This window comes from Colossoma macropomum, unplaced genomic scaffold (genome assembly GCF_904425465.1).
Source record: "Colossoma macropomum unplaced genomic scaffold, Colossoma_macropomum, whole genome shotgun sequence".
Taxonomy (NCBI): Eukaryota; Metazoa; Chordata; class Actinopteri; order Characiformes; family Serrasalmidae; genus Colossoma; species Colossoma macropomum.
The window spans coordinates 19912493-19940051 of NW_023494808.1; the positions used below are offsets into that span (position 1 = coordinate 19912493).

At 38.3% G+C, this 27559-nt stretch overlaps 2 protein-coding genes across 2 annotated transcripts; one reads left to right on the forward strand and one right to left on the reverse strand.

Annotated features, from left to right (window-relative positions):
• Positions 1–34: 34 nt before the first annotated feature.
• poglut1 (protein O-glucosyltransferase 1) lies at positions 35–11459 on the reverse strand. The gene is made up of 11 exons (XM_036557659.1): positions 11356–11459; positions 9775–9865; positions 9470–9613; positions 9250–9385; positions 6819–6940; positions 6600–6659; positions 6342–6441; positions 5975–6033; positions 3555–3722; positions 2996–3052; positions 35–2896 (listed from the first exon to the last, which is right to left on the reverse strand). The coding sequence occupies exons 1-11, from the start codon at positions 11429–11431 to the stop codon at positions 2740–2742; spliced, it is 1170 nt and encodes a 389-aa protein (XP_036413552.1). The 5' UTR covers positions 11432–11459; the 3' UTR covers positions 35–2739.
• LOC118798257 (calsequestrin-2-like) lies at positions 10934–27073 on the forward strand. The gene is made up of 12 exons (XM_036557658.1): positions 10934–10998; positions 13766–14009; positions 17519–17603; positions 18804–18904; positions 20083–20194; positions 21289–21362; positions 22190–22320; positions 22394–22439; positions 23540–23594; positions 23727–23827; positions 23911–23985; positions 26552–27073. The coding sequence occupies exons 2-12, from the start codon at positions 13773–13775 to the stop codon at positions 26768–26770; spliced, it is 1236 nt and encodes a 411-aa protein (XP_036413551.1). The 5' UTR covers positions 10934–10998; positions 13766–13772; the 3' UTR covers positions 26771–27073.
• Positions 27074–27559: the final 486 nt, after the last annotated feature.

A 27559-nucleotide genomic window follows, 5' to 3' on the forward strand; every position in this document is an offset into this window, starting at 1 on the left:
TGAAATTTACATACAATGTAAAGGACAGTAGGCATTTTCAAATTATGTCAGATACTGAAAAACAACAAAAATGGAGGTACAAGGTTTTCTTCCGACAGCAGCGAGATAATTGTGAAAGATAACAATAGTGGCAAATCATTGCGATCAGCTAAAATAATTTTAACTAGCTCAAATAATTATGATCTGTGATTATGTAATAACTGTGACAAGCCTATTTATAAGCAACGTTGACAATAGTAAAACAGTGGCGAAGCTGAAAAAATATATTTTTGGGGAACTTTTTTGCCTTACAATACCCTGCATCTCTAGAGTAAATAAACTAGTCATTTTAACCCTTAACCTTCAGACTACCATGTAATAACTTTCTGTGAGGCAGCTTTTAAAGACATTTAACTCTTTGGCATTTCTGGATCCTATCACCACCACTCTGAACACTTCTGACTGCAAGTTTCTCTAGAAATGAGTATTTCACATCAAACCAATTTGAATGACTTTATGTTTATATTTTAATGATTGAATTATGCTGATAAAATGGTGTCATTCCCTGTTAAGACCACCCACCTCCTAAACGGTCTTCATGGGGGAAATAATGGAAAACTGGTCAAAGATCAGGTAGTTATGAAAAGGGGTGAAAGGACAGGGTTTGTGGCTATTTACAAAAATTCAAACCGATATTCAACAATATTTTGCTTAAAAGTACAAGTGTCTCTGAGGCAGCTATATCTAGGGCCGTAGACAAACGAGAAAGAAGCAATAACCTAACATGTGAATTCGTCTGACCTCAAAACATAAAAGCACTGACAGACTGTACAGAAGGACTAAAGTGTTGAGAGACTAACAAACAAATCACATCGCAACTTAGACAAAACATGGACTAACTCGTCTCTGGTTCTATAACTGATGACAACTTCTAACTAAACTGAATTAAGTGCGACAGTGCTGACTCGAGTGAGTTCAACACTATGATGTGGTGCTCAGTGCTGAGAAAACATTTTTTCAGTGATAGAAAACGGTTCTGTCAATCGTTTTAAACTGCTTAAAGAAACAGTTTGGCAAAAAAGTACACTTTCCCAAATGCAGCCAATCAGCCAAAACATGTCTGATGTCTTAAGTTTACTTTTTAGTTATGTGCTAAACTGAACACCTTAATCATCACATGCTTACCTCAAACTGCCTCAAGTTGCTAAATGATCTCAACCAGACTTTATGTAGTTTCTCACACTGTATGACATGCTGTTGCCTATAAAAATGGACAAAAGTACATTGCATAGCTAAAAACAGCAGCAGCAGCAGCCTTGAAGCCTTGAACCTCTGCAAAACTGAAAAAACATCAGACTTGTTTTGGTTGATCAACTACAGCTGTGGTAAAAGCTGCACAAATGAGATTTTTTTGCAAAACAATCACTTTAATATTAACCATTTTACAGCTGAGCGCTTTAACATTTACGAAGGTTCTGAGGGAGAAGAAAGAGAAACTGCTAAAGTGCCAAACATCTGTGCTGCTAAAGTATTTTTCCCCCCATTCAAAACTCTAATCATAACTGTATTGATAAGAGAATTTAAACCAGAACAATATAGATGATTAGCAGGAACATTATATGTAAAAGAATTACAAGCTGCACTGATCAGTTGTAGTTATTGTGACACGGAAAGCAAGACATGACAGCTGAGCTTGACTGAGAAAGGAGCACTTTGGAGCATTTTAAAGCTGCAGGTTCAAGGCTGTAAATCCACAGATTGAACAGTTGCAGAGAAACGGCATCAGTGACGGAGCTGCCTTTACTGAGTATGTAGAGACACATGTGGAGCACTGTGTAACTGCCTAACGTTCTCTAACAGATCTGCCCGACTGATTTTCGTATCTAACTCATCACTTCTTGGCTACTAATGACCGTATTAGGTAAAAACATTTAACTCATTAGACAGAGATGTCTTCAATACTGCTTCGCCCCACAGACGTTTAAATGGAAATTCCAAAATTTCTGCATAATTTAACTGTTGGGATGTAAACAAAGTCATCCAGAGTGGTTTGATAGTGCTAGTGATAGGAACCAGATGTTTGAAGAGTTTAATGTCTTTAAAAGCAGACAGTTATTATATGAAACGGATATAAGTATGCAGTCTGATGTCTGATACAGCATTTTATGATAGTTTAAGAAGGTTTTGGTCCAAAATGCATTTATTAAAATACACTCAGGGTGAAGAGGTACATGCAGGGTTTTGCAAGGCAAAATAGTACCCAAAGAAAACATAATTGTTTAAATTTATACCTACTTCACCATTATCAACATTACGTGTAGGATCCATAGTGGTTTAGATAGTAAGTAAAATGGCTGTATTTGTGTTGCAGACATCCTGACCCCTCGTTTCTATCACCACCACTGTAAAAAGTTAATCAGAGTTAATGAATTTCTACATAAATCACTTTGTTTGCATCTCAACAATTTAACTATGCAGCAAAGTTGAAAAATCGGGGCAATTCCAACTCAAAAGTGATACATTTTTAACCTCTAAACTCCAGTCTTACTTTCAGTTATAACCTTAAATCTTATTATGCCGTGACTAATAAGAACTGTTTACTAACTACTATGAGACTAATATGGAAGTCTGTAATCGCTCACCATTCTTTAAAATGTTGTTAAACCAGTGACAAAGCCAAGGAGAACGAATGGCTAATTCATTTTCAGGATGACGGACAATCATAACGGTCTGAGCATTAAGAATGAAATGGTGCTCAGGTCAAAGCTCGGACCTGTTGGGTTTGTGGGTGACCTGCTTGTAACTGGACTTGCGCTTGGGCTTGTATGTGAGCAGCTTGCTGAAGTCAGTGAGGAGCCTCTCCCAGTAGCAGGACACATCTTCCATACGAAGGTGATCTTTGATGAAATTCTGACCTCTAAAGGAACACAGAATAATCTTAGCAAGGCCACCTCACATACAGTAAGTATAAGACATTTAAGGCTTTAATGTGCTTTAAACTGCATGGTTTTATTACCTTATCGCAATGGATTCTGCTACTTTGTCGTTTTCCTTGACAAACAGCAACAACTCCCTGTATAAACACACATCTGTAAGAATAATTCAGGTGGATCTACTCCCAATTTCTACATTTTATAAATGTTTTATGCAACACTTGTTGCATGTATGTACACATAAAAGAAAAATATTGGATATTGGCACCGGCCCTTAATTCCTATACATCTAATTACAGTAATATTCATTTAAAGTGGTTTGACTGAAATACTGCACTACACAAATGCTGAGAATGTGAAGCTAGGTGTATTGTTTGTACTGTCTATAGTACAATACTGTGTAAATAGCTACTCCAGTCACATTTGAGCATTCAGTGCATTTGTAATAAAAATTCTGAATTTTACCAACATATTCAAACTGAAATTTGAGGTTTCATGATGTGCTGAATCGTTTCATAAAGCGTAATTTTATCAAATCACTGTAAGGTTTAGAGATTTACACCCCTGATCCTAAGACTTCTTGCACTCTACACTTGTGCCTCAACAGGAAGCAGATGGACGTGGGGGTTGGGAAAGGGTCACCTGAGGTCAGAGAGGTCCTGTTTGACAGGGATGTAGTGCACCCAGGGCCGGAGCTGAGGGTAAAAGAACTCCACCCACTCCTCCCCTACATGGAACACCAAGGAACCGCAGAGGAACAGGTGCTTGAAGCGGAAACTGGCTGCTACCCCACGGAAATTAAAGAGGTATCTAATATAGAGAGAGAGAGAGAGAGAGAGAGAGAGAGAGAGAGAGAGAGAGAGAGAGAGAGAGAGAGAGATATGACAGATGGTTAAGATAAAAATAAAGCTTTTAAGTCTTAACTACCATCAAAGAGCTTCTAAACCAATTTCCACGCATTATCACTAGAGAGTCTGTTAATTATGTCCAGGGTCTGATTCAGAGTCGATTTTTTCCTCACGACCTTAAATAATGAGGCAACATTTTAGAAACCAACATGAGGCAACAGCAACAAATGTGTTTTTTTATTATTATTATTATTATTATTATTATTATCATCATTATCATCATCATTATTCCTTTGGTAATTTTAGGGATCTAGTTCAGCTATTCATTCTTTTTTGCCAAACTACATTTAAAAATCCTAATTCAAAAATAAAAACAGACAAATAACACATGTTTAAGGAGCTACATTTAACCAAAAATGAAACATAGTTTTCCTTGTGGTAAAACTCACAACTGTGGTTATTTTTCCATGCTAACCAGCATGAAGTTTGGATGAGAATAGTCTCCACCTCCTCAAATTTAAACAACTTGACCTCCAGCATTGCACAAACACCCTCTACATTGAGCAGTTGACAAGAGACCTAATCCTAACCCGCACCAAACGGAGGTCTGCCATGACAAGCTACTCCAGTGTTAAAGCTGACAAACTCCTTGAAACTTCTTCAGCTAACAAGGACACGTTCATCCAGATCAAAGTCAAAATGTCTTGCACCGGTTTGGTGGAAAGGTGCATTAGATGTTCAGCTAGGAATCACTGCTGTGAGTAACAGCAGACTCTCAACAAAGACTGGTGTGCTGTGCTGACATTTAGCTTGGAGCACGGTGTCAGGAATGACATGCATCATTAGCACTCTCAGACCTTGACAAATGAGAAATGAGTCACTTTCAGGCAGTTTAACATCAGTGTAGCTTTGTGACACAACAATCAAAATAACATTTTTTTGGTCCCCCCCCGGTTACAGGACAAAACCTCAGACAGTTTTGCCACTGGGCAGCTCAACATGACGTACTATGTTTAACTAAATGACAGCATTACAGGCTAAACTTTTGAATCTGAAGGCAAAACACTGTCATGGTAGGTATTTCAAAAACAATAAACAGAAACCAACAGCACAAAACATTCTGTGTAGCTCCACCACCTGAATTCCTTTTGTTTGATTAAGTATGAGAAGTGTGATAATTGAGAACTGACAATAATATCAGTAATTAAATCAACTAAACCTACTGGAGTATAATACAACTATATAATATTTTAGAATATTAGAATTTTGATCCCTAAAATCTGGATCAGCCACAAAATGTTCATATGTCCAGGCGATAATTCGACACCAGTAGCCATTCACATTTTGTGACAAGTTTTTAAATGTTATTTAAAAAGGTGTTAAAAATGTTTAGTCTTAAGGTTACCATTTCATACCATTAGAAGACCTTTAGGACACATTTCTACGTTGTATTCCTTATGTCAGATCTAAAATCCCCTTCCCACGCACACTTTTACCTGAGAATATAATGGTAATAAAACAGGAAAGCGTCAAGTGTGAACTCAAGCTGGAGCCAAAACCCTGGTGAAGCTGTAGAGCAATTTACTTGCACAAGACCTGGTACATTTGCTGGGAAATTCCCCAGAGTGTTCAAGTGTGAACAGAAGCCGAGACATTACCGAATAAATACAGCTACATCTACAGTACAGCCAAAGCTGAATGTTTCACTGATGCTTTTGTGAATTTTTTATTTTTCAGTTTTGTGAGTGCAAACATCATGAGAGTGTTTTTTCTATATAATTCTAAAGAAGAGATCATTTGTGTTTTAACCGTTGAGTTTTCAGTTTTTATGAGAAAAAAAAAGTTGCAGAACCATTTTTTTGTTCACGATTCAGAAATTAAGGCCGTTCATGCTGAGGATTTCACCTTCTGTTTACTAGGATTTTCATGGGATGTTTCAACTGCATCCTGGTAGAATACTGTTTAAGGGCTGCATGTGCAAATAACGCAAAGCCTGAATGTTACCAGCAAAACCAACCTAACTTGGGTTTAAAAGCGCTGCAGAAACGGAAAATGTGGATGATAACTGATAACAGCTCCTCAAAGAGCTTCACACTAATGTCCAGTAGCACACTCAAATGACATCACATGAAAAGTAAGTAGCCTAAAACTGCACCACTGCCCTCAATTGCCTATATTTCCACTGAATAATTCTCAAAAGAGACAGGATCTTACTTGTATTCACAGTGGTCAACCAGGGGAATTTCTTTGGCTGGGGGTCTTCCCAGAGTGTCCTGTGACAAGGGGGAGAGTGGGAGAGAGAGAAAGAGGGAGAGAGAGTGGATGGAATATGAAATTAACATTTCAAAGTCAAAATGAAAATGAACCAGGTCTGCTTGTCTTACTCTGCTGTAGAATGTAAAAATGCAGAGCTGCATAAATGCATTGAACTAAAAGTGCTGATTCTCCAATGATTTTGGAATTTAAGAGGAGATTATAAGCAATTCCAGTATATTCAACAGTGCATGCCGTCAGTTTTTGGCTAATAAAAAATCTGAGCTATTTTCAAACAATTCCCATAATCCCCCAAAAATAAACTGACCTTCTCTGACTTCCAGGCCTGGTTCTTGGTATACTCTGCGTCCACCAGGTCAGGAGCCTCTCTGGATAGCAGGATTAAAGGGTCTCTCTCTGAACTGGTCCTGGCTCGGGAGCAAAACAATTCAGAGCCTGCACTCACAAAGCTCCTCCATATACACACACGCTAATCTAGGCTTAGCCTTGCTATTTTCCAGTGCATGTATGATCTACTGAAGCTGCATGATATCAAACAAGCCTAAAGAACAAATACCAGACTGACCTGGAGCCTCTGAAGAACCCTTTGGAACTTTTCTTTTTCCAGGGCCACCGAGCTGCTGATCTAAAAGTAGGGGTGAGAGACACAGAGAGACTTAAGTGGCACTGAAGTGTCTCAGTGACTTAGTTGTTACTGATATCTATTTAAACCATTGGTGCATTCTACCTGCTACTAATACTGTACATGTTTAGTTGCTGATTATAGCAACTGGACAAAACTCACTTTTTCAGGTCATCTCTCATCAGGTCCCAACGACCCAGTCCGGTGGGATAAATTGGCCACACTGCAGGACCTCCCTCCCAAAATGTCCACGCAGGGTACATGATATCCCGGTAGTCTGGTGTCTGAAAACACAGGAGAATCAGCATATTTAAATATAACAGCTGGGTGAAAAATCATATTTTTCTCGTTATCACTTTAACTGAAAATACTCGATCAGTCAAGTCATGACTTTTCCTGCTTAGTTTTGCATCGGAGCTATAAGACTAATGTAGCTTATATTTATAGCCAAGTGCAAAATTCTGAACACCTAGTTAAATTATGTTTGTTGATTATCCAAAATAAAAAGAAGTTAACACCTCCTCAACAGGGAACAAACTTACATATGATATTTTTTCTGTAAATTTTAGTATACAAATTCTATTCATGTGCTGAGTTTATTTCTGGAAAAAAAAAACAAAAAATAAAAATGTGCCGCATTTTATGTATATACTATATATTTTTCCAATTTGTTGAAATCAACAAATAAACAGCAATTTTGGATTAAAAGGTGCAGAAGTGTTCTCTGTAGAGGATGTGTTTTCACTCAGAAAATCAACAAAATGTAATCTGACCATGTAATTTGAAGACTTTGTTATAAATGATCACTGTTTCATACAAAGTCAGATTTAAAAAAAGGTTAAATTTCACGTCTAGATTATAGCTTGGTTCGTACTCATAGTAACAGAGGTTAAATTTTGTAACTAATTTAGTCTAAAGCAGCAGTTTCTCTAGTTGAATTTGATGTATAGATATATGCAAGTTCCAAATATGCATGTTAAAATATCTAGCAATGTCACAACTGACAAAGGCAGGGTGGGTTGTAACACCCAATAATGTAGAGAGACCAACTGACCCACTCACATTTCTTACATGAACCTACTTCAGTACATCCCTACTTAACTGTCAAAGGAAATGCAACTTCCTTCTGTTAGAAACGAACACACACACACACACACAGTGTTACATGTTAAAAATGTTTAAATACAGACTAGGTTCTATGTCAGAGTTTCTCCTGTTTGTTTTCTTTTTTTAATTTACAGATGTACCTCAATAAATACTTTTATATGTCATCTACAGTTACAACCTATCTCCATGGCTGGTCAGGCATAATAACAGAATTTTCTTCCACAGAAAGTTTTGTGCGTAAGCTGTAGATTTCTACAGTATTGTTGTTTCTAACAGACAAATACGGGTTATATCAAAGTTATGTATGACACTATGGTATCTACAAAAAAAACTGACAGAAATTGAACCTCTTGGTTTAGAGGAAAATTACTTAAATTTGTTTTTTAGTTAAACCATTACTTTAATTCCTAATGTAACACCAGGTCAGCAATTTGTGGGGTCCTGAGTGTCTCAACTACTTAAGCACTGATCCTACTGTCAGGGGATCATGAGATTAATCCCCAGCTCCACAACCATCTGGGAGCCCAAGGTCCCTTGCAGGTCGCTCCCACCTACCACCCTACCATGCCCCCAGCCAATGCAAGTGTCTGTTAGCTGATGTAAGACATTTAGCAGATAGTGTTCTCCAAGTATACTGATGCTGTCTAATAGACTTCTGAAGTCATGCATTACTCTGCAGTCAGCATCATGCCCAAACTTGGAACTATAGGCCTAAGCTGTCTTTCTCTATGACAGAAGTGAGCAGCACTTTCGAGAACTGCTGCTATCATGTCCTGTAGTGAGCAAAACCGCTCCAAAGCCGACAGATTTTCTGTATGGACATTTTTCCTTCAAACGCCGCTGGATCCTCTGAATAACAAGGTCATTAAGGAGCCAAAACATTGCTACATGCAAGCTAGCACTTCTTCGCACGGAATTGACATCATAAGACTAGCAATCTTACCAGAATACCTCAAACAAACCAGCAAGCTTCGTCAAATGTGGTAGTTCAGAGGCTTTGGTAGTTTTAGGTTTGCAGTCAGCTGCTATTGGTATAGAATTGAGTTGAAGTTTTGTAGTAGACTGTAGTAGACTTACTTTCATGCAGCATCATTTCAGTCTGCTGGAGTGTTAGCTTGCTAGCATGTATATTGCATGTATTTATTATTTATTTTGACTGAGAAACAACCTCACAGTTCAGAGGATTAACATCGGACAAAAAAAGGCTTTGTTTACCACAGGATGCCATTCATTTCTGTTATAGGGAAAACCAGTTGAGAGTCGGAGTTCCTAGTATGGCCATGATGCTGCCTCCAGAATGAAGCACAACTTCAGAGGTCTATAATGTTGCGAGACATGTAGCTGGCGTCACATGTCTTGAAGGAAGCATGTGCTAACTTTTACCCTCCTAGTAAGGTAGGATCATGTGACAGGGAAGACCTACCTAGCACTGGGAATTCAAGTGGAAAAAATTAGTAACCATTTGTATGTACGCAAAACTACACACCTTGCTGAAGGAAAAAATAGGCAGCAGTGGCTGAGACCATCCAGGCACCTGAGGGTAATCACGCACATTAACGACCATCTCCACATCAGGCAACCGGTCAATCACTTCCAGGATAAAATGCTCTACTCCGCTGCACCTGCACACATACAGGACCAGAGCACTGTTAGCACTCCTTAAATACATTACACACATAGAAATATGACCACTGTATTGCACCAACCTGGCTGGGAACATGCAGTCCTGTTCTCGGTACAGCTTGTGTCCGATGATCTGGTAGTGTGTCCCCACACTACGCTGCACCGTGTCCGACATCAGCTCCTTTGATATACCATTTCTGAACGGCAACAGGTCACTTTTCAGGACACTGGAACCACATGATGGGAAATACAAAAAATACAGATTCAGAACATTCATTGCAATGGGAATGATGTTAATTCTGCTACAAAGACAAGGTAATTATACCTAATTCATTTACTAATTAATTACAGTTTACTAAAGTAAACTGGCTTTTTAAAGAGATTTTACCTGATGTGGCAGCTGCAGTTCTCCTGGCTGCATGGCTGGTACTTCTTGGTTGCTTCAGCAATGTTACTGAGATATTTCTGCCACTGTGTTTCTGGTGAATTTAGAAAAGAGGAGATTTTGAATCTTGGTATCTCTTATAAACTTTTATTATCTGAAACAGTAAGATTTTTTTTGGCACTGCAATGGGACCCAAATGTCCTGATACCACTACAACTACAACATACAAAATGTTTAAAAACTATTCATTTTTTATTTCATAAATGTTTTGAAAAAAAAAGTTTCTTATTTTCCACAACCAGTCCCAACCTTAGTTCCCTTCAGCAAAAAAAACTGAGTTTTCCTCAGAAAGTATTTTAAAGTAATGTGTACACTTTGTAAATGTTTAAAAATCTAGCACTCTTCAGTCCACAGGGTCTGTCTATGGAAAATAAGCCACACACAAAAAAAAAAAGACATATTCCACCCATTCGACCTATGGTAGTTTAGCCCCACCCATTCACGCTGAAGTTATAAGGGGTGTTTCAGCCCAGACTACTTTTTAAATGAGGGACAATACAATGCATTTACATATATCGATCTTAAAAGTACAGTACAAAAGAGCAGCCTCTTTAGGCTGATTTTGGAAGATATCATACATAAAATATCACTTACGTCGTAAACGGACCAAGAAAATTTAGGACACAGGCCCTTTAATAGTGACGACTAACTCAATTCTACACATGAAAAATGCTATAACGTTAATAGTCATAGGAATAACAAACATATCGCTACAGGATATTCCTAACGGATCCACACTCGTGATTAACGTAGAAACGTTTCCTTTTTCAGCACTTTTAGACTGAAATTCCTGGGTGGCCGTATTTCTAAAAAAGCAGTAATATCAGTATTTCAGCATTACTGAAACATAAAAACTCTAATGGAAACGTCTTGAAGGGTTTCACTACTCTTAACGCTACATGCTTTGCTTGTTTTTGTGCATTTCAGAACATAACATCGTGAGCCTCCCTGCCAACCTGTCTGTCGGTTTATTTATTTGTCGTGAACAAGTTCAACGCCAGGTGTTGCGCGAGGCTGAAGTTGGCTTCCCATTCGAATTTTCCGTTCCACCTTAAACGGTGCAACAGTTACATCCATTCTGCACAGGCGCCAGAAGGGGACTGCCGCGCCATTTAAGGTGGAACGGAAAATTCGAAAAGAAGCGGGACAAAAAGCTGCTAACTTCAGGTTTGTGGTGCCGCAGCTTCACTAATCGAGCTCACGGGAGAGAGCGGGTTTACAAACCTGCTGAGAGCAAGCCTTTCCTAACAGTTTACCACTTCCTAACAGCACAAAAACGTTCAAATGATCCACAATCGCGATGTAAACAGACCCGTATTTCATTAACGGATAAAAGCAGCCAACGGGAATAAAGTTGACATGATACAAAAGTGGCTAATGCTAACCTGTGTAACGGAAGCCGGCGGCCGGCTGCCTGTGAACGGGTCATTCGCCGCTTCGGTGCGTAAAGAACAGCTCGAACCAAATTACCGGCTCTGATACAACACTGTAAAAACTGCTACTGCGACATTATAAAGGTCTTACCTTCATCAGCGAGACTGAACTCAGTTCCAGTCAGGAGCAAAAGGAAAAGCGTCGCAAACAGCCACGGCAGCTCCATTTTCTATGCATCGCTTAGTCGTGACTGACTGCAGAGTAAACTTGATCGCGTCTGCCACTGTCGATTAGTTCTGTCTGACGGATCTCAGGGCACATTTGCAGTGCGAGTATCTCATATCCTAACATCCTAATACAGCGGCCCGAGGACATACTTAAAATGTATTATTAAGTTCATTGTGTTTGGAAACAAAATTTAGTGGCGCCTGTGTTAAAGGGACCATGCCAAGACTGTAATTTTGTTCTTGGTAAAGTATTCTTTCAAAAAGCAGCTGTGTTTCAGATCCTTTCAGATCCTGTGTATTAAATGTTAATATTATGGTTGAAGTCTGTCTCTCTCTCTCTCTCTCTCTCTCAAAAATATATATTTTCTTCTGCAATATACATAAACACTTAAACCATTTAAGCAGTGAAGTCTAAAGAATAATGGCACCCTTCATGAAAATGAACTAAATTCAATATATAGGGTGTCCCAAAAAAATTGACCTCATTTGAGATGTGAATATCTGAGTAACTACAATAGGCTTCATGTTGATCAATACAAGATTTATTTGTCAAAATTCGAACAAGAAACTCAGAGGGATGTAGATTTTATAACCGATTTCACAAAGCTTCACAAATGTAATGTACTGTACTGGTGGTTGTTCAGATCCCTTTGTCCTGCACAGACAGCCTTCCTCTTTGGATTTTTTGTGCCATGTCCAGATCTGCTTTCCAGTTGGTGCATTTTTATTGAATTTTCTCGAAAATGCGCGCTGCACACTCTTGTTTGACTGTGTTCGAGCATATTCTAACACACAAAATGCCTTTTCATTTCTAATGAATGCCATTCTTCAACCTGAAAAAAAAAACATTAAAAATTTAACTTTTTACACATTTTGTTAAAATTTGAGATCATTTGAGGGAGAATTGTTATTAGACTACAAAATGATGTCAATTTTTTTGGGACACCCTGTATTAAGTAACCCACATGGGCAATGAGTTATATTCCAGGCATAAACAAATGGGTAAGCTGTATATTGTTATATTTACATTTTTGAAATCACAATTTTCAAAAATATTGGCTCCCCCATTGTTAATATCCGGTGAAGCCTCACCCACCCAGCGAGAGTGACGGTGGTGAACATGACTAAAAAGTTGTCTCATCTGACCACATCACATGATTCCTTTTGTAGTTCCAATTATACTTTGCAAATTTCAAGTGCTGCATTTTGTGGCCTGCTGTTAGGTGTTCTGTGGAACTCTTCCAAAAACGTTTCGTGCTTGAAAAACCAGCATAGACCAGAATGGTTGGTCACCAGCATGTGTTGTGTTTTGATGTCATGTTTAAACCAGAACCAGACCAGCACTAGTCCAACATAGACCAACTTAGACCAGCATGGAATGCTTGCTGGTCTGTGCTGCTTTTTTTCTGGTCATGGAGGTGGCATCTGACTTTAAAAACCCTGCAATTCAACTAAACTGTGCATTTCAGAAACTGTGGTCTTTGGGTTCCACTTTGCCTGTGCTACAGTCCTCCTCACAGTGGAGTTCCTGGAGGCTAGGAGCAATAAAAAAGATATGCATCTAATATTTTGAAATAAAATCATATAGAATGTTTCTGAATCCAAACTTACTTGTAAAACCTCCCTGCTAAGTGAAGAATGAGGTCGGTAAAAAGCTTGTTATATATTACGTGTTTTTTCTAAAATAGCATTAAAATTATACAATGAAGTTTGTGAGGAAAATATTTAGAACAAAGTGTGAATGACATCAATGGGCATCACTGATGTTCTCCTGATTGTATGAAACATATATTTGTTTCTTAGGGCTCCTTGTCGAACGAAACTCTGTACTTGTCAGTGCAACTTCTATGTTGTAGTTTTAAAGGCCACCAAATTTCATGCTCTACTCTTACTTTAGGCTTCTTCTTCTCCCTCATGAAGTGTCAGAGTGATTCCCAGTGGTGTCCCTAATGTCCTCATTTTCATCAGCACATCATCTATATTTGTCCCTGAAACAAAGGGGCTCCTAAAAATGTCCTTCAGACACAGGGGAATGGACACACTTGTGTGAGGCAGGCCTATCTAGTTATCTGTTAAAGCAGATGCTTCCCAGCATCCCTTATCCTGGTCTGGAAGAGGAGAGAAAGAGATGAGAGTTGATTCTAAAGCTTTATTACAGCCGTTTGTGACTGATGAAACACAAGGATTTCTAGCTGAATTTCCACATTTCTGAAATTTCTCACTCTTTTCACAGGGTGACTTGTCTCACTGGAGCCTCACTGCCCCTCAGGGACTTTGCATTATTATTCTGAGCTAGCTAACTTCTTTGCCTTCTTCTTGGACCCATTCTGCAGACCCACCATGTTGCCTCTTTGGCTTCTCCTGCCTCCTAGCTTGACTATTTTGTCCAGCGGCTTTGCAGAGGAAGGCCTGGAGTTCCCTAGCTTTGACGGCAAAGACCGGGTGCTGGACATCAATGAGAGGAACTACAAGAAGGCACTGAAGAAGTATGATATGCTGTGCCTGCTCTACCACGAACGCCTTCCGTCTGACAGGGAGCTCCAGCAGCAGTTTCACATGAGGGAGATGGTGCTGGAGGTAAGGAGGGCTGGGTGAGGATGGAGATAGATGAAGATGGGAGAAGGATTTATGTTCTCTTACCTGGGCATGACATTTTGGCAAATGGGTGTCCTTGTAGAAACCAAAGACCTGGTATTTCTGATGGTTCAGAGATAAGCAGTATGAATTTATTAATAGTAGGTTTGATCTTTTGCTGTAGTGAAAAACAGGAGACAGTAGAGTTGCTGGACATTAGCTGAAACTTGTATATACAGGACTCTTAAAAAGTTTGGAATCACTTGTCCTATATTTCAAGGTTTTGGGAGCATCAAGAAGTTATTAATTGATAAATAATCAGGATGAGCATCACCCTACAAAATTCAAAATGGGCATATATTTTTCAAAAAACAATAAATTCCATCAGTTTCTACATCTGATGTATTGTCTTTGTACTATTTTCAATTAAATATTGGGTGTAAATGTTTTGCACATTGTTGAATTCTGTTTTTATTTTTAATTTTTCATTTATTTTTATTTAATTTTAATTTCTGCACATTATTTGAAATCTTTGAAGCTTCACAGTACAAATAAGAATCATTTAGTCATTTTCTAAATAAAAGAGTTTGAAGTGATATGTAAGCAATGTTAAAGTTTCAAAATGTACCGTTCATTATCCAGTTCATGCAGCCCCTACAAATAAATTGAGCTGCAAAAACAGCTTTTTTTAATTTATTGTTTCTGTGATGTCACAAGAAACAGCTCATTTACATATATTCACTTATTCACACTATAGCAGTTTACATTTACATTTACAGCATTTATCAGACGCTCTTATCCAGAGCGACTTACAAAAAGTGCTTTGTCTATTGAGAGAAAGTATCTTTGCTAGTTACCAATAGGTTAGAGAGAAAGTCAGTCCTGAGCTCAGATACTGCTAGAATCAGCAAGTCATTATTGACACCTAGAGAAAAAGGAACAGAGTTAAACACAGAGCAGTGCAATACAATACAATACAATACATAAGTGCAGTACAATACATTACAATCAATCAATCAATCAATTACAATCAATCAGTTTAGCTCCACCCACCCACACTGAAGTTATAAGGAGTGTTTCAACCTGGACTGCTTTTTTTAAAAATGAAGTGAAATACAGAGCAGCGAATTAAAACAGATCATCATTTTCTTAAAGGCACAGCAACAAAAACAGCCTGTTTAATTCTAAGGGAAATGATTATGTAAAAATAAATTATGACCATTACTTTTTTTTACATAAAACCGCACAAATGTTATAAGTGGACCTCACAGGAAAAAAAGAAAAAAGAAATATGTAGGGAATGGCCCCTAGAACAGTCGTCTATGTTATTAAAAACATGATTCCAAACTTTTGAACTTTCAAGTGTAACTCTGTTTCTACATGTGCATTACACCAAGAGAAAATCAGACACAGTCTGCTGCTTCCTATAAGCTTTTGATTCCTGGTCCCTGTATTATTTGGTAATTGAGCACATGTCCCATCTCTGAATAGCAGCCTGGTCAAATGATCACAAAAGCGGCCTCAGATGAGCATGAAATGATTGGTTTCTGTGAACTCCATCGTGTAAAGCTCAGGAGATGTTCTCTGAACATGCTGTGAAGTCGTGGGAACAGGAGAACAAATCTGAACAGTTTGCACACGCTGGTCTTCTGGGTGTGAAGAATAATTGGTGTGTAACTTGGTAAAGGAGTGACCTGATTTAGAGGCTGAAAAAAGACCTGAAATCTCTCCAGAGGCTTCAGTCTGTGCTCCTCTCAGCTCTGAAAGAGTGCTTTCTTTTAGTATCCTCTCTATACTCAGCCAAGAAGCAATACTCTCTGAAGCATCACTGGTCCAGAATAGTTGATTTTCCCTGGAGAATCGATCGGTCAGTATGATGCCTGCCACTGACTTAACTAGCATAACTAGTAAGCTTTTAACCTAGTCTTTAGTCTTTTAATCTAGTCTAGAGACTACCCTGTCCCTGGGGTAGTTCGGTTCCAGAAAGTGATGGGAATCAATTTCAAAAGTCAATGTCACATACGTTTTTTCTCATTCTCGATTCCAAATTATTACGTTCAAAATACATCTGCCTGATTTATGTTATGAATGACAAGGGACCTTGATTTTAAATCCGTGTATTAATTACCTAACCCATCACATCTTAGGAAGGCAATTTGGAGCGCTAACACTTTGCTAAATTAATTTGGCTAACGGAGGGTAGCTAGACTGTTACTTTCCATGATTCTCCTCTGTCAACTCCTTCAAATGAGGAAATGGTTCAGCACTGGCAAAATAGTTTTATGATAAGGCAAATTTTTTATCACAAATTAGACTTTGTTTACAGTAAAACACAGCCAGTTTGATGAGAATGCTTTTTCATGCTGGATGTCTAAAGCTAAGCAGGGGCAGGCAAACCTGTACGGTCACTGTACGGAATAAAGTCCAATGATTTGGATTCCCAAACGCCTGGAATCAGAAAGTCGACATTTTTGGGACTCCCGGCTGTCCCTGCCTGAGGATTTTTGTGGTCAAGCAAAAGGCCTGATTTTGGACTAACCGTGACTACCCACCCCTGAAAAATGCTAATAAATAAATAAGATAGAATACAAAGTAGTGTTGTAGTCAAAACCACCAGAGCCGGATCTGAGTCAAGACCAAGACCTGGCTGAGAATGAGACAATGTATAGCATGTATATGTGACATATATACACATTTGGAAGCAAATTATTGTGAGCTTTTTCTCTGATCCTTCTTTATTCAGATTCACCACCTAAGGTCAACAGAATATAAACCAAACAACAAAAAACAATTTTTATTATTAAATGAAAATATAGTAATAATATCATTCCAATCTGCCCTCAGGAAATTTGGAATTTTGGAACCAGTGAACATCAACAAACAAATAACTCCATCGTCATAGAAAGACCAATGAAATCTTCAACCAGCAGAGAACAGATTTAAGCACGTAGTGAAGGGACTGTTTTATTCTGTTTGAAGATATTGTTGATATTCAGTAATGATAGAAAAAAAAATTCCTGTTACCTCTGATGAAGGCATCACACTTGGCTGGTCTTGAGAACAATTTCAACCTTACCCCAAGCCCAAGACAATACCAAGTCTTAATAATGTCAAGACAAGACTGAGATCAATACTGAACTCATGTCCTACAACACTAATCTGAAGACACTGGCTAATTTAAAATTACAACTACTTTACCTTTAAATGAAAGCTTTCGTTTTGCCATACTAAGAATGTAATGCAGATCCCCAGTGACCATTCTGCTGACAGAATGGAAATCTACTCTGATGTTTTAATTAATTAAAATATTTTCCCCATAACTTGGTTATCAGATTATCCAGAACACTGTTGGCTCTCTGTGTGAAATGTTGTGACTCTGTGTTGAGCTGCTAGTGAGCAATCAAGGCTAAAATAACTTCACAGTGTTTACTTGATTTTGTCAGTACATGGGCGTGTACACCTGTATTATTTCTGTCTATTGTTTTCTTTTTCTTCCTTTCTTGAATTTATAGCTCGCTGCCCAAATCCTTGAAGACAGAGACATTGGCTTTGGAATGGTAGATTCTCATAAGGATGCCAAGGTGGCCAAGAAGCTTGGTAAGGTTTGCCTTGACCCTTGTGATTTAAACATAATGGCTATTCTTTGTTAATAGAAAGCAATCTTTCTCAAAAATTATAAACTACTTTTTATTGATTTAATTTCCAGTCAAGACAGCCAAGATGTCCATGTTATTCATTTTTTCAGTGTCAGAAACAAAAATACACAGAAACTATCAACAACTAAATATAATATCTTTTTTTCAGTATTTAGTGTGTTCACTCTTTGTCTTTATTACAGCTTCCATTCTTTTCAGGAGACTTGCTTTTAGTTTTTCAAAGAAATCTGCAGAGAAAGTTCAGTCTTAGAAGTCTTAGACAGGATCCAAATAATCCCAAACACATTATAAATGTTGAGGTCTGGACTCTGGGGTGGTCAGTCCTTTGTTCTGAGAACATCAGCATATTCCTTGTTTGACTTGCAAACTTTCTTCTTATTTGTCTCTGTTTCCTTTTCTCAGTAATGGCTTCTTGTCAGCTACACATCCTTTCAGACTCACAGTGTTGAGTTGTCTTCTCACAGTGGAAGGATGGACAGAAACACCTGTGGATTTTTTCAGATCTGAATCAAGAGTAGAGCTTGATTTTCTCCTCTCTCTCAAAGAGGAAAGCTTTAAGTTCTGTTAATCTGATGGAGACAGATGGTGGTCTACCAGGTCATACACGGTTGATAGGAGTCCCACTTTCTCTACATCTTTGAATATGTTTATATGTTAATATGTTTATCTGGAAACTGGAAAGTATTATTGCGTTTATTTTCCTTTGACATTCCCCTGCCTTTTGGAAGTGGTTTATTTTATATCTAATCTCTTCAGAAATGTCCCCATGAAAAATGAACAACTTGTACTTAATGGCTGTTTTGAATGGTAGTGAAAGGAAAGTGAGGATGAAGTGTGGTCTCTTTTGCACAGTACTGCAGTAGAATATTTTTTAAATATCAGGTTAAGCACTTTAATAGCATCAAAGAACATGCCCTAAAAATGAATCCATGCACTAATTTACTTGGTTCACACAAGTCCATCATTTCCAAGTGAATACTATATATTACATCAACACAGTTACAGTCAAAAGTAAGTAAACTGAAAGATAAAACCGCATTGATAAAATACATTTTATTCAATTTATAGAAGTTATACATGTATTTGTATCATGTAAATGCATCACTTTTTCACTTATATCAATCTCCTCTTAACAATGTAGGTTTGGAGGAAGAGGGCAGCATTTATGTCTTTAAGGACGAGCGTGTGATTGAGTTTGATGGAGAGCTCTCTGCAGACACGCTGGTGGAGTTCCTGCTAGATGTGAGTACAGAGACTTTTGTAGGCTATTTTCCTGTATATAACAATTATGCTGGACATGCATCTACTTGACATACAGCTACTATTCTCAATAAAGAACCCATATAAAAAAAAATTTGATTATTGTTTTAAAATAAGAGTCTGATGTAATATGTAAACTCTCCAGTTCATACAGTCACATTGAAACTAAGCTGCAAAACCAGCTCATTTTGAATTCATTGTTTTTGTGATGTCACAACAACCAGCACATTTACGTAAATCCGCACATCCATTCGGCCCACAGCAGTTTAGCTCTGCCTATTCATGCTGAAGTTATAAGAAGTGTTCCAACCTGGACTAATCTTTTAAAAGGGGTGCAATTAAAGCAGCCAATCAGAACAGAGCTCATTTATATAGATCTGTTTTAAAGGCACAATAACAAAAACAGCCTGTTAAATTCTAAGGGATAAAGAGAATGGTCATGCAAAAGTATGTGGTACATAAAACCACACAAACATCACAAGTGGACTTCAGCAAAAACAAAACAAAAAAAAAACATGGTAAATGTGGAATATGGTCCCATAACTCAATAACACATTACTTATATACATGCATACATAATATTAAGCTTTGTGTATGCTGTGCTTTTATTTTTAATATATGGATTTAAATTAAGAATGTGTTGTGCACAACACACTGAGACTAATTCCTAATACATGTGCATATGAAGGGCTAAAAACATCAGATTCTGAAATGATTATAGTTGGATTTTGCTCATTTATTTCATCTCTGTATCAGTAGGGGGCGTAATTTTATATCTCTAATTTTGATTTTTCATTTTTTACATAATTTTAAAATTTCATGACGAATGGACCAATAGAAATGCTCCAGAATAAAACTGCTACATTAATTTACAAGGAAATTTAGTGTCACTGCAGTGCTGAGAATGATCCACCACCCAAATAATACCTGCTCTGTGGTGGTCCTGTGGGGGTACTCACCATTGAAGAACAAGGTGAAAGGGGCTAACAAAATATGCAGAGAAACAGATGAACCATATTCTGTAACTGTAAAACAACAAAGTGAACCTACATGGTAAGTGTGTGTGGGTATATGTGTGTGTGTGTGTGTGTGTGTGTGTGTGTGTGTGTGACCACACATTCTGACACTGTAATAAAACAAAGAGATGTGTGTGTGTGTAGCTGCTGGAGGACGCAGTGGAGCTGATTAGTAACCCCATGGAGCTGCGGGCCTTTGAGAGAATGGATGAAGATATCCGCCTCATTGGCTACTTCAAGGGCAGAGAGTCAGAACGTGAGTCTTTTACCTCCAACTAATTCATACTAGTGTGTCTAGAGTTTGCCCCACCATACAGTGTAATAGGTATTAGGCAAATACCATTGATTAGCCAAGACATGTTGGGTGTCTCAATCTTGTTTTTTTTATTTTTGCACCGGAGACAAAATCAGGCTTTTTGTAGATAATTGTTTGTCATGCAGGATCAGAAACCACATAAGCAAGTCTATTTAAAATTACTTACAACTTCATGCATTTTGTGGCAAGCATTTGATATGGAGCAAAACTGATGATGTCCTTTCTTAATAAAAATGATGCATTGCTACAACTTACTGTGAGAACAGGATCGTAATACACGGCCACAACTAAGTAAGGCATGAGTATGAGATAATTAAGTTATTCCCAAGTTGTTGCCACAACTTAACAAGGTATGCAACACAGGCTTTTAGTTTTCACACTGCTAACTAGTGAGATGTAAGCTTTGATTACTTGTTAGCTACATTAGCCTCACAGTTCTAGAGCAAAACTAAAGAAGCAAATTTCAGACACCAAATTTCAGTTGTTTCAATGTGGAGCTAGACCAGAGCTCCACCTTTGCCAATTTGTTGTTCCAGCCATGCTAATCTCCTATGTTCAAGGGAGTCTACAAGGTCTAACTCGAGGAAACCAACCATGCACGCTTTCACATTGTTCCATGGCAAATGCCAGTCAACTCAACAGACTATAAATAGGTCTTCCACTCTGTTGTATGGATCAAGAACAATCATAGAGCTTTCCCCAAATACAGAGGGTGTAGAGAGGAGAAAGGTATTATCTTCCTCTTTTTATGACTGCACCCCAGCCTTTATTAAAAATCCCATTTCAAGAGAGGAAGATTGAAGAGGCCTCTGCCGTGACCTCCAGACATATTGTTGGGGCAAAGCCCCACAGATACGGTCTTGTAGAGCCATTTGACAGCGTATCGCTTTGAGATTTTACTGTGCCATTCTTCCCTTGCAATTTTCCACATTATTAAAGGGATTGATGGGGGCACGTGAGTGCCGTGGTCTCTCTTGTTCTCTGCCTGCTGCTCTTTCACACCGTTTACATCTAAACCTTCCCTTTACTTTCAGACTACAAGGCCTTTCAGGGAGCTGCAGAGCGATTTCAGCCATACGTGAAGTTTTTTGCCACCTTTGACAAAGGGGTAAGTGCACTCACATTACAAAATGCTACAGAAACCTTAGCAGATGGATACATATGCAATATTAAAAGGGAGAATCTCAGACAGACAGCCTTTTTTGGCACCTAAATAGCTAGTGTTGATGCCCAACCCTGGTAGCAGCCCAACTCTGCACTATATACATATACATATATATATATTCTAGACTACACCAATAACATTATGCTAAGACCAATCAAAACAACATCATACAGCATCTTGTGGCTGTGATGACATTATGCAAGTTTGAAGTTAATTAGCTTAAACAGGTAAAAATAACAGGGACAGATCTCCAGGACCGGCACAGGCCAGATTTTCTGTTTATTATTTCTTCCAGTATGTTAAATTCGGTAAATAAACAGTAATTGTGCATTAAAATGTGCAGAAGTGTGTTCTGTGTAAAGGATGTGTTAACTTATTTCACTTTTTTGCTTGTATTTATGACTGTAAGCCATTTAAGTACATTGGTGGTCGTACACTTGGAAAAAAAGCTTGTGAGGGTCATCTAGACAAACCATAAAATGGCAACTCAAGAAGAATTGGCTAATTGGTTGGATCAGGTGTAGCAGGTGAGCAGGGAAAACACAACAATTTGCAGGGTCCAGGATTGCCAATTCAAGTGAATGATGTGAAAAGCAAGTGCCCAAAACAGCTCCTTACATTCCTCTGCACATTTTAACAGGTATTGAATTGAGCTCTTCTACAGAATTGAAGTAAATTAGCTGCAAGCAAAAAAAACTGCAAAGAGTGCCTAATTAAGAATAAAGGCTGCAGTGCGTCTGAGCATGTTGTGTGGCTGTGTTCTGCTACAGGTGGCGAAGCAGCTGACTCTTAAGATGAATGAAGTGGACTTTTATGAGCCCTTCATGGACGAGCCCATCACCATACCCAGCAAACCCAACTCAGAGGATGAGATAGTGGACTTTGTCAGTCGGCACCGAAGGTGAGCCCAAGACTGTTTGGGTTAGTGTCACTGGTACGCGTGATTATAAGTCTACCAATGTGTTTCTGTTCAGGCCAACCCTGAGGAAGCTGCGTGCAGAGGATATGTTCGAGACTTGGGTGAGTAGAGTCTTGAGTATGGAGCCACTAGGTGTCTTGGTCAAAAAAATAAAGAGGTAATGACACTGTGTTCTCTCGTAATAATTTTGCATTGCCTTGCAAATGCAGTGGATTTTGCAAGGGATCGCAAAAATATTGCAAGGGGATGCAAAAAAATTGCGAGAGAATGCAAACATTTTGTGAGGGAACACTTTGTTGTTGCAAATATTTTTTGCAATGGCACGTTAGGTGTCAGTACTTCAGCAGCCTTAAGTAGAAGTGTTATTTTTCTAAAAAAAAAAAACCACTCAGTTTTCTTCTTACCTCAAGTGCAGTCGATCCACCAAGATATGTTGGGCCCCATGTTTTGCTCGGGATCTTTGAGGCTAATGTAGCTAGCATAATGAAAGCTCATGCTTTAACAATTAGCATTGAGAAAAGTGCCCCTGTCATGTAAAATCCAATTTAGTATGTAAACATTGTTGAAGTTTCTAACCGTACCGTTTACTCCCCAGTCCATACAGTCTGACTACACTCCAAAAACAGCCCACTTTTGAATTTACTGTTTTGTGATGTCACAAAAACCAGCACATTCACATATACCTGTCTATTCAGCCTCCAGCAGTTAAGCTCCACCCATTCGCACTGAAGTTATACATTTTAGCTGGGACTGCTTTTTGAATGAGGCACAAAACCGGGAAGCCAATCAGAACAGAGCTTATTTACATATACAGTGTCGATCTTAAAGACACAGTAACAATGACAGCATGTTCACAGGAATCAAGCAAGTTTTGGAAAATAGTGAATTCTAACTGTTTTTGGCAAATTAAAACCAAACAAGTCATAAGTGGACCTTAGGGGAAAACATAAATCACAAGAAAAAATGTAAATCATTCTTTTTATCTACTGATTTATGTGTTTTCTGACACTGTATGAGACACTGCCATCTATAAAAATGGACAAAAGTATGTTGCATAGCTAAAAGCAGAAGCAGCAGCTTTTTTAAGGCATCACAACTACATTTGGAGTGAGGAGAAAATTGTATATATTTCATTTTTGAGTGAAGTAGTCCTTTAAATTAAATACATAAAAAACTGAGAGTTCTTTTATTTGATTTACAGGAGGATGACATGGACGGGATCCACATTGTGGCTTTTGCTGAGGAGGAGGACCCAGGTTTGTCTTTGTTTCATTCTTCTAATGAATGTACGGTTCTGTCTAAACACATACGGTTATGAGACTCCACGACAGGTTACAAGTCTAGATACCTCAGACCAGAGCCTTCATACAGCGTATGTTCATTTTTAGATGGATATGAATTCCTGGAGATCTTGAAAGAGGTGGCGAGAGACAACACCAAGAACCCTGATCTGAGCATAGTGTGGATCGACCCTGACGACTTCCCCTTGGTGAGACCTCAGACTGGTCATGACATCATCAGACTCATCAGGAGTCTTGTGCCAGAACTCTAATGCCTGACCTCTCCACACAGCTGACCGCCTACTGGGAGAAGACCTTTAAAGTGGACCTGTTCAGGCCTCAGATCGGTGTGGTCAACGTGACAGATGTGAGTTTCCCTCAGTACTACCTTACACTGATGTAATGGACTTGTCCATACTCCACCCACACATGTTCTTTGTAGCAGCTGTTGCTAGGTTGGACAAACTTTACAGAACTTTGGCTAAAATTCTCAATCAAAATATTGAAACTAGCACACAACTCTGTTTAATATACATTATTCACACTAGACCACTACAGTATTTGTTTAGAAGGTTTGCTCACTACATAATATTGAGTTTTCAGTTTAAAATTCTATGCTATCACAATGCACTGTGTTACTATAGCTAAGTGAAACTAGGCAGCTTGGAAATGTCAACACCATAAAATTTTCCACCATGCTGATGTTAGCTTGATTACAAGCCCAAGCCAGTATATTTATCTTAACAGCATGACCTCTCACACACACAAAATACATTCATATGCAAACATTCCGCACATTTTAATGCACAATTAAACGTGGAAGTTATGGCACATTTTAAATTTGACACTTTTTTCCCCAATATGTTAGAGGATATGTTATCTTTTCCTCTTAGAAACTCAACAGAACATGTCATTTGACCAGGGTGTCTAAACTTTTGCATACGACTGTATGCATATTAGTGGTGGGTGGTATAGCAATTTTCACGATAATCGATATGTCACGATATTTATTTTTTCAGACATGTAATCAGTTGGAACTGAGAAAAAAGAACCAGTAGGGCTACATTTTAATATTTATTCAATATTTGGCATTAAATCTAGTTAAATGTGATTAATTTTGCTCTCTTTATAATGAAACATGCAATTGCATCACGTTAACAAAATACATTGTCATATTGTCCAGCTTTAATGTGTATAATTTAAAATTAATAGCACACACTAAATTGAGGTTTTGGAGTTACAAGCTGCAATTTTTCATTATGCTGAATGAGATTTTTGCCAACATTTTGTCTGAACTTGCAACATTTGTTCTGAAAGAACTCATCTGTGGGCGGAGCATAGATAGGCCAGTTTTGTTCATTATTTATTCATGGTGTTTAGTGTCTGCACAATCAACCTAGTTAGGTCCAATCTGAGGTCACATTGGACTACAAATAGCTCACATCACAGTCAAACTCCTGGAGGTCCTGGATGGACAGCTCTGCAGAGATTAGTAAGGGCTTTAAGCAATGACAGCAGTAGGGATGGCTACAGCGGGCAAAAGAAAAACAGGGTCATTGCTTGCTATAAGCGTTATAAGTGGCTGTTTAAGGCTCCCTAGCCAGCAGGGGGTCCTATGAGGTTGTAGGTTTTTTGACACAGCAGGTTGATGTTCAGGCACCACAGACCTCTCAAGTCATGTCGTCATTCTGTAGTTGACATCCTGTTTATGTCAAGAGAGAAAAATAAATGACGTTTTTGGAAATCACTGCTACCACTGTTCAGACACCTCCGAATTACGAGATCACTAATGACTGTGGGTCACTAATGGGCGTGACACTGACAACAGAATGATGCACATCTTCAGAAGCCTGTGTGCACAACCTCCTTAGCCTTACTGTAGTTCAAATGAAATGAAACGAAAATTAGAAAGTTAGTAAGAAAAGGCTGGCTAGCTAGTTTACACTTGTTTATGAACAGCAGCCTGATGGTTGACTGTGTCACACTACATGAAACGCCTATGTGAAGATGAATAACAAAATGTGTTTTTTGCACTTTGACTGTAACAGATTGATCATGTTCTGATTTTCAAATGTGGGTGTTTTGCATTAATTTATTTACTTAAAGCTGCACTATGTAATATTTGGAGACCTCTCTGATGGAAATGTGTAATTGCATGCAACGGGCAGAAGAGCATTTTGTAACATGGGTCATGGTTTGGACCCCTTCCCTGAGAGGATGAATCTTATGACTGTGAGCGTGTTGAAATCAATTTGACGAGAACTCGTCAGAACTTGGTGAAGGACGCGTCTTCTAAAGATGTGAGTGAATTAGCTATTATTGTCATCATATCTTCATCAATAAAATGTTGATTTTACATTTGAGATCTAAACATCAAGCCGGACTTTCTTTTTGAGCCTGTGTGTGTGTTATGGTCCGAAAAACTTGCATCCGGCCCGACGCCTCTGACTTTAAAATCACTGTCAGGTCAACTTGCAGCAGCGCATACATTCCAAATTCTCCTGACTCAGTAATGCTACTTCTTTCAATTTTAACCAAAACACTTGTACATAGTGCAGCTTTAATTAAATCTGGATCAAAATTTATTTATTTATTTATTTATTTATTTTTTTTTGCATGATTCGGGCATGATTCGAGTTTACAAAAGGGGCAGTAAGGGGGCGTCTGCAGTTTGCATAATCATGCATATTCATAGATCTTCGCATTCTTAATGAGTGTTGAGGTTTAGGGACACTCCTGCGCCGTTTTGAGTAGTTTCTTGGGAATAGCAATAAAACATGAAAGTATTTAACAATTTATTGAACAACTTATTCGGAATGCTAACATGATTAGAATGCTAAGCGCTGCAGCCCTCCAGGACTGGAGACTGACAGCCCCACCGTAAAATCTCATGATTAATGATGATGAGTGAGCGGATGTGTGACTTTTCACAGGCGGACAGTGTGTGGTTGAACATGCCCAACGATGAAGCTCTGCCCACAGCTGAAGAGCTGGAGGACTGGATTGAGGACGTTCTCTCAGGGAAGGTCAACACTGAGGATGACGATGTTGATGATGATGATGACGATGACGATGATGACAATGATATTGATGATGATGACAGCGACGATGACGACAGGGATGATGATGATGATGATGACGATGATGACTGATTGGTGGAGGTGTAGAACATCTAAAAACTAATGATTTAACCCTTTTTTACATATTATGCAGTATTTAGCATATGTGTCAATAATAATATGATTCCATTGGTGCTTTTAGAAAAAGTGAAACTCATTGGATCAACTGGTTCATAAAGATGTCATCTGAATTATGTGTTTCAGTAGAATATCCTCCACACATTTCTGTAGGAATTCATTCATTGTAGCAACTCGGTGGGCAAGACGTAGCAGATCCTGTATTTGTTCTGAGATGGTAAAAGTAATGGTAATTAAACTCTGGACTCTGTGGTGACATTTGCATTCTGTTTCGTATTAAGAGGGCATAATTAATGATTATTCTCAATCATGCTGGTAATATTGTGATCGCTACTGAAGGCAGCTTAGTCGCTTGGGTGAGATTTGGATGCAAGGCACACAGATTAGAGGCCACTCTCCAGTCAACTTTATTCAGTCCTTAGATACAACAAACAACTACAACAAACTTAAATGGATCATTATAGCAAACTGTTTTAACATGTTTGTGATGTCAAAATTCAGATGTTACTCACAGGAATTACATATTAGCATTTCAAATAACATTAGTTAGGATTCATGTCTTTTCCCAGTTCATTTTAATGTGATGAACAATTTTTATTAGAATGAATTAAATATTAACAGTAATTCTGGCTAATTCAGTTTTAAAAAAGGAATTATTAGAAGTTTGAATTGATTTTTGGTGAAAACTGAACTGTTACATGTAATATTTAGTTCTTGTTATAATGAAAGTTTCTCTAGCAATAA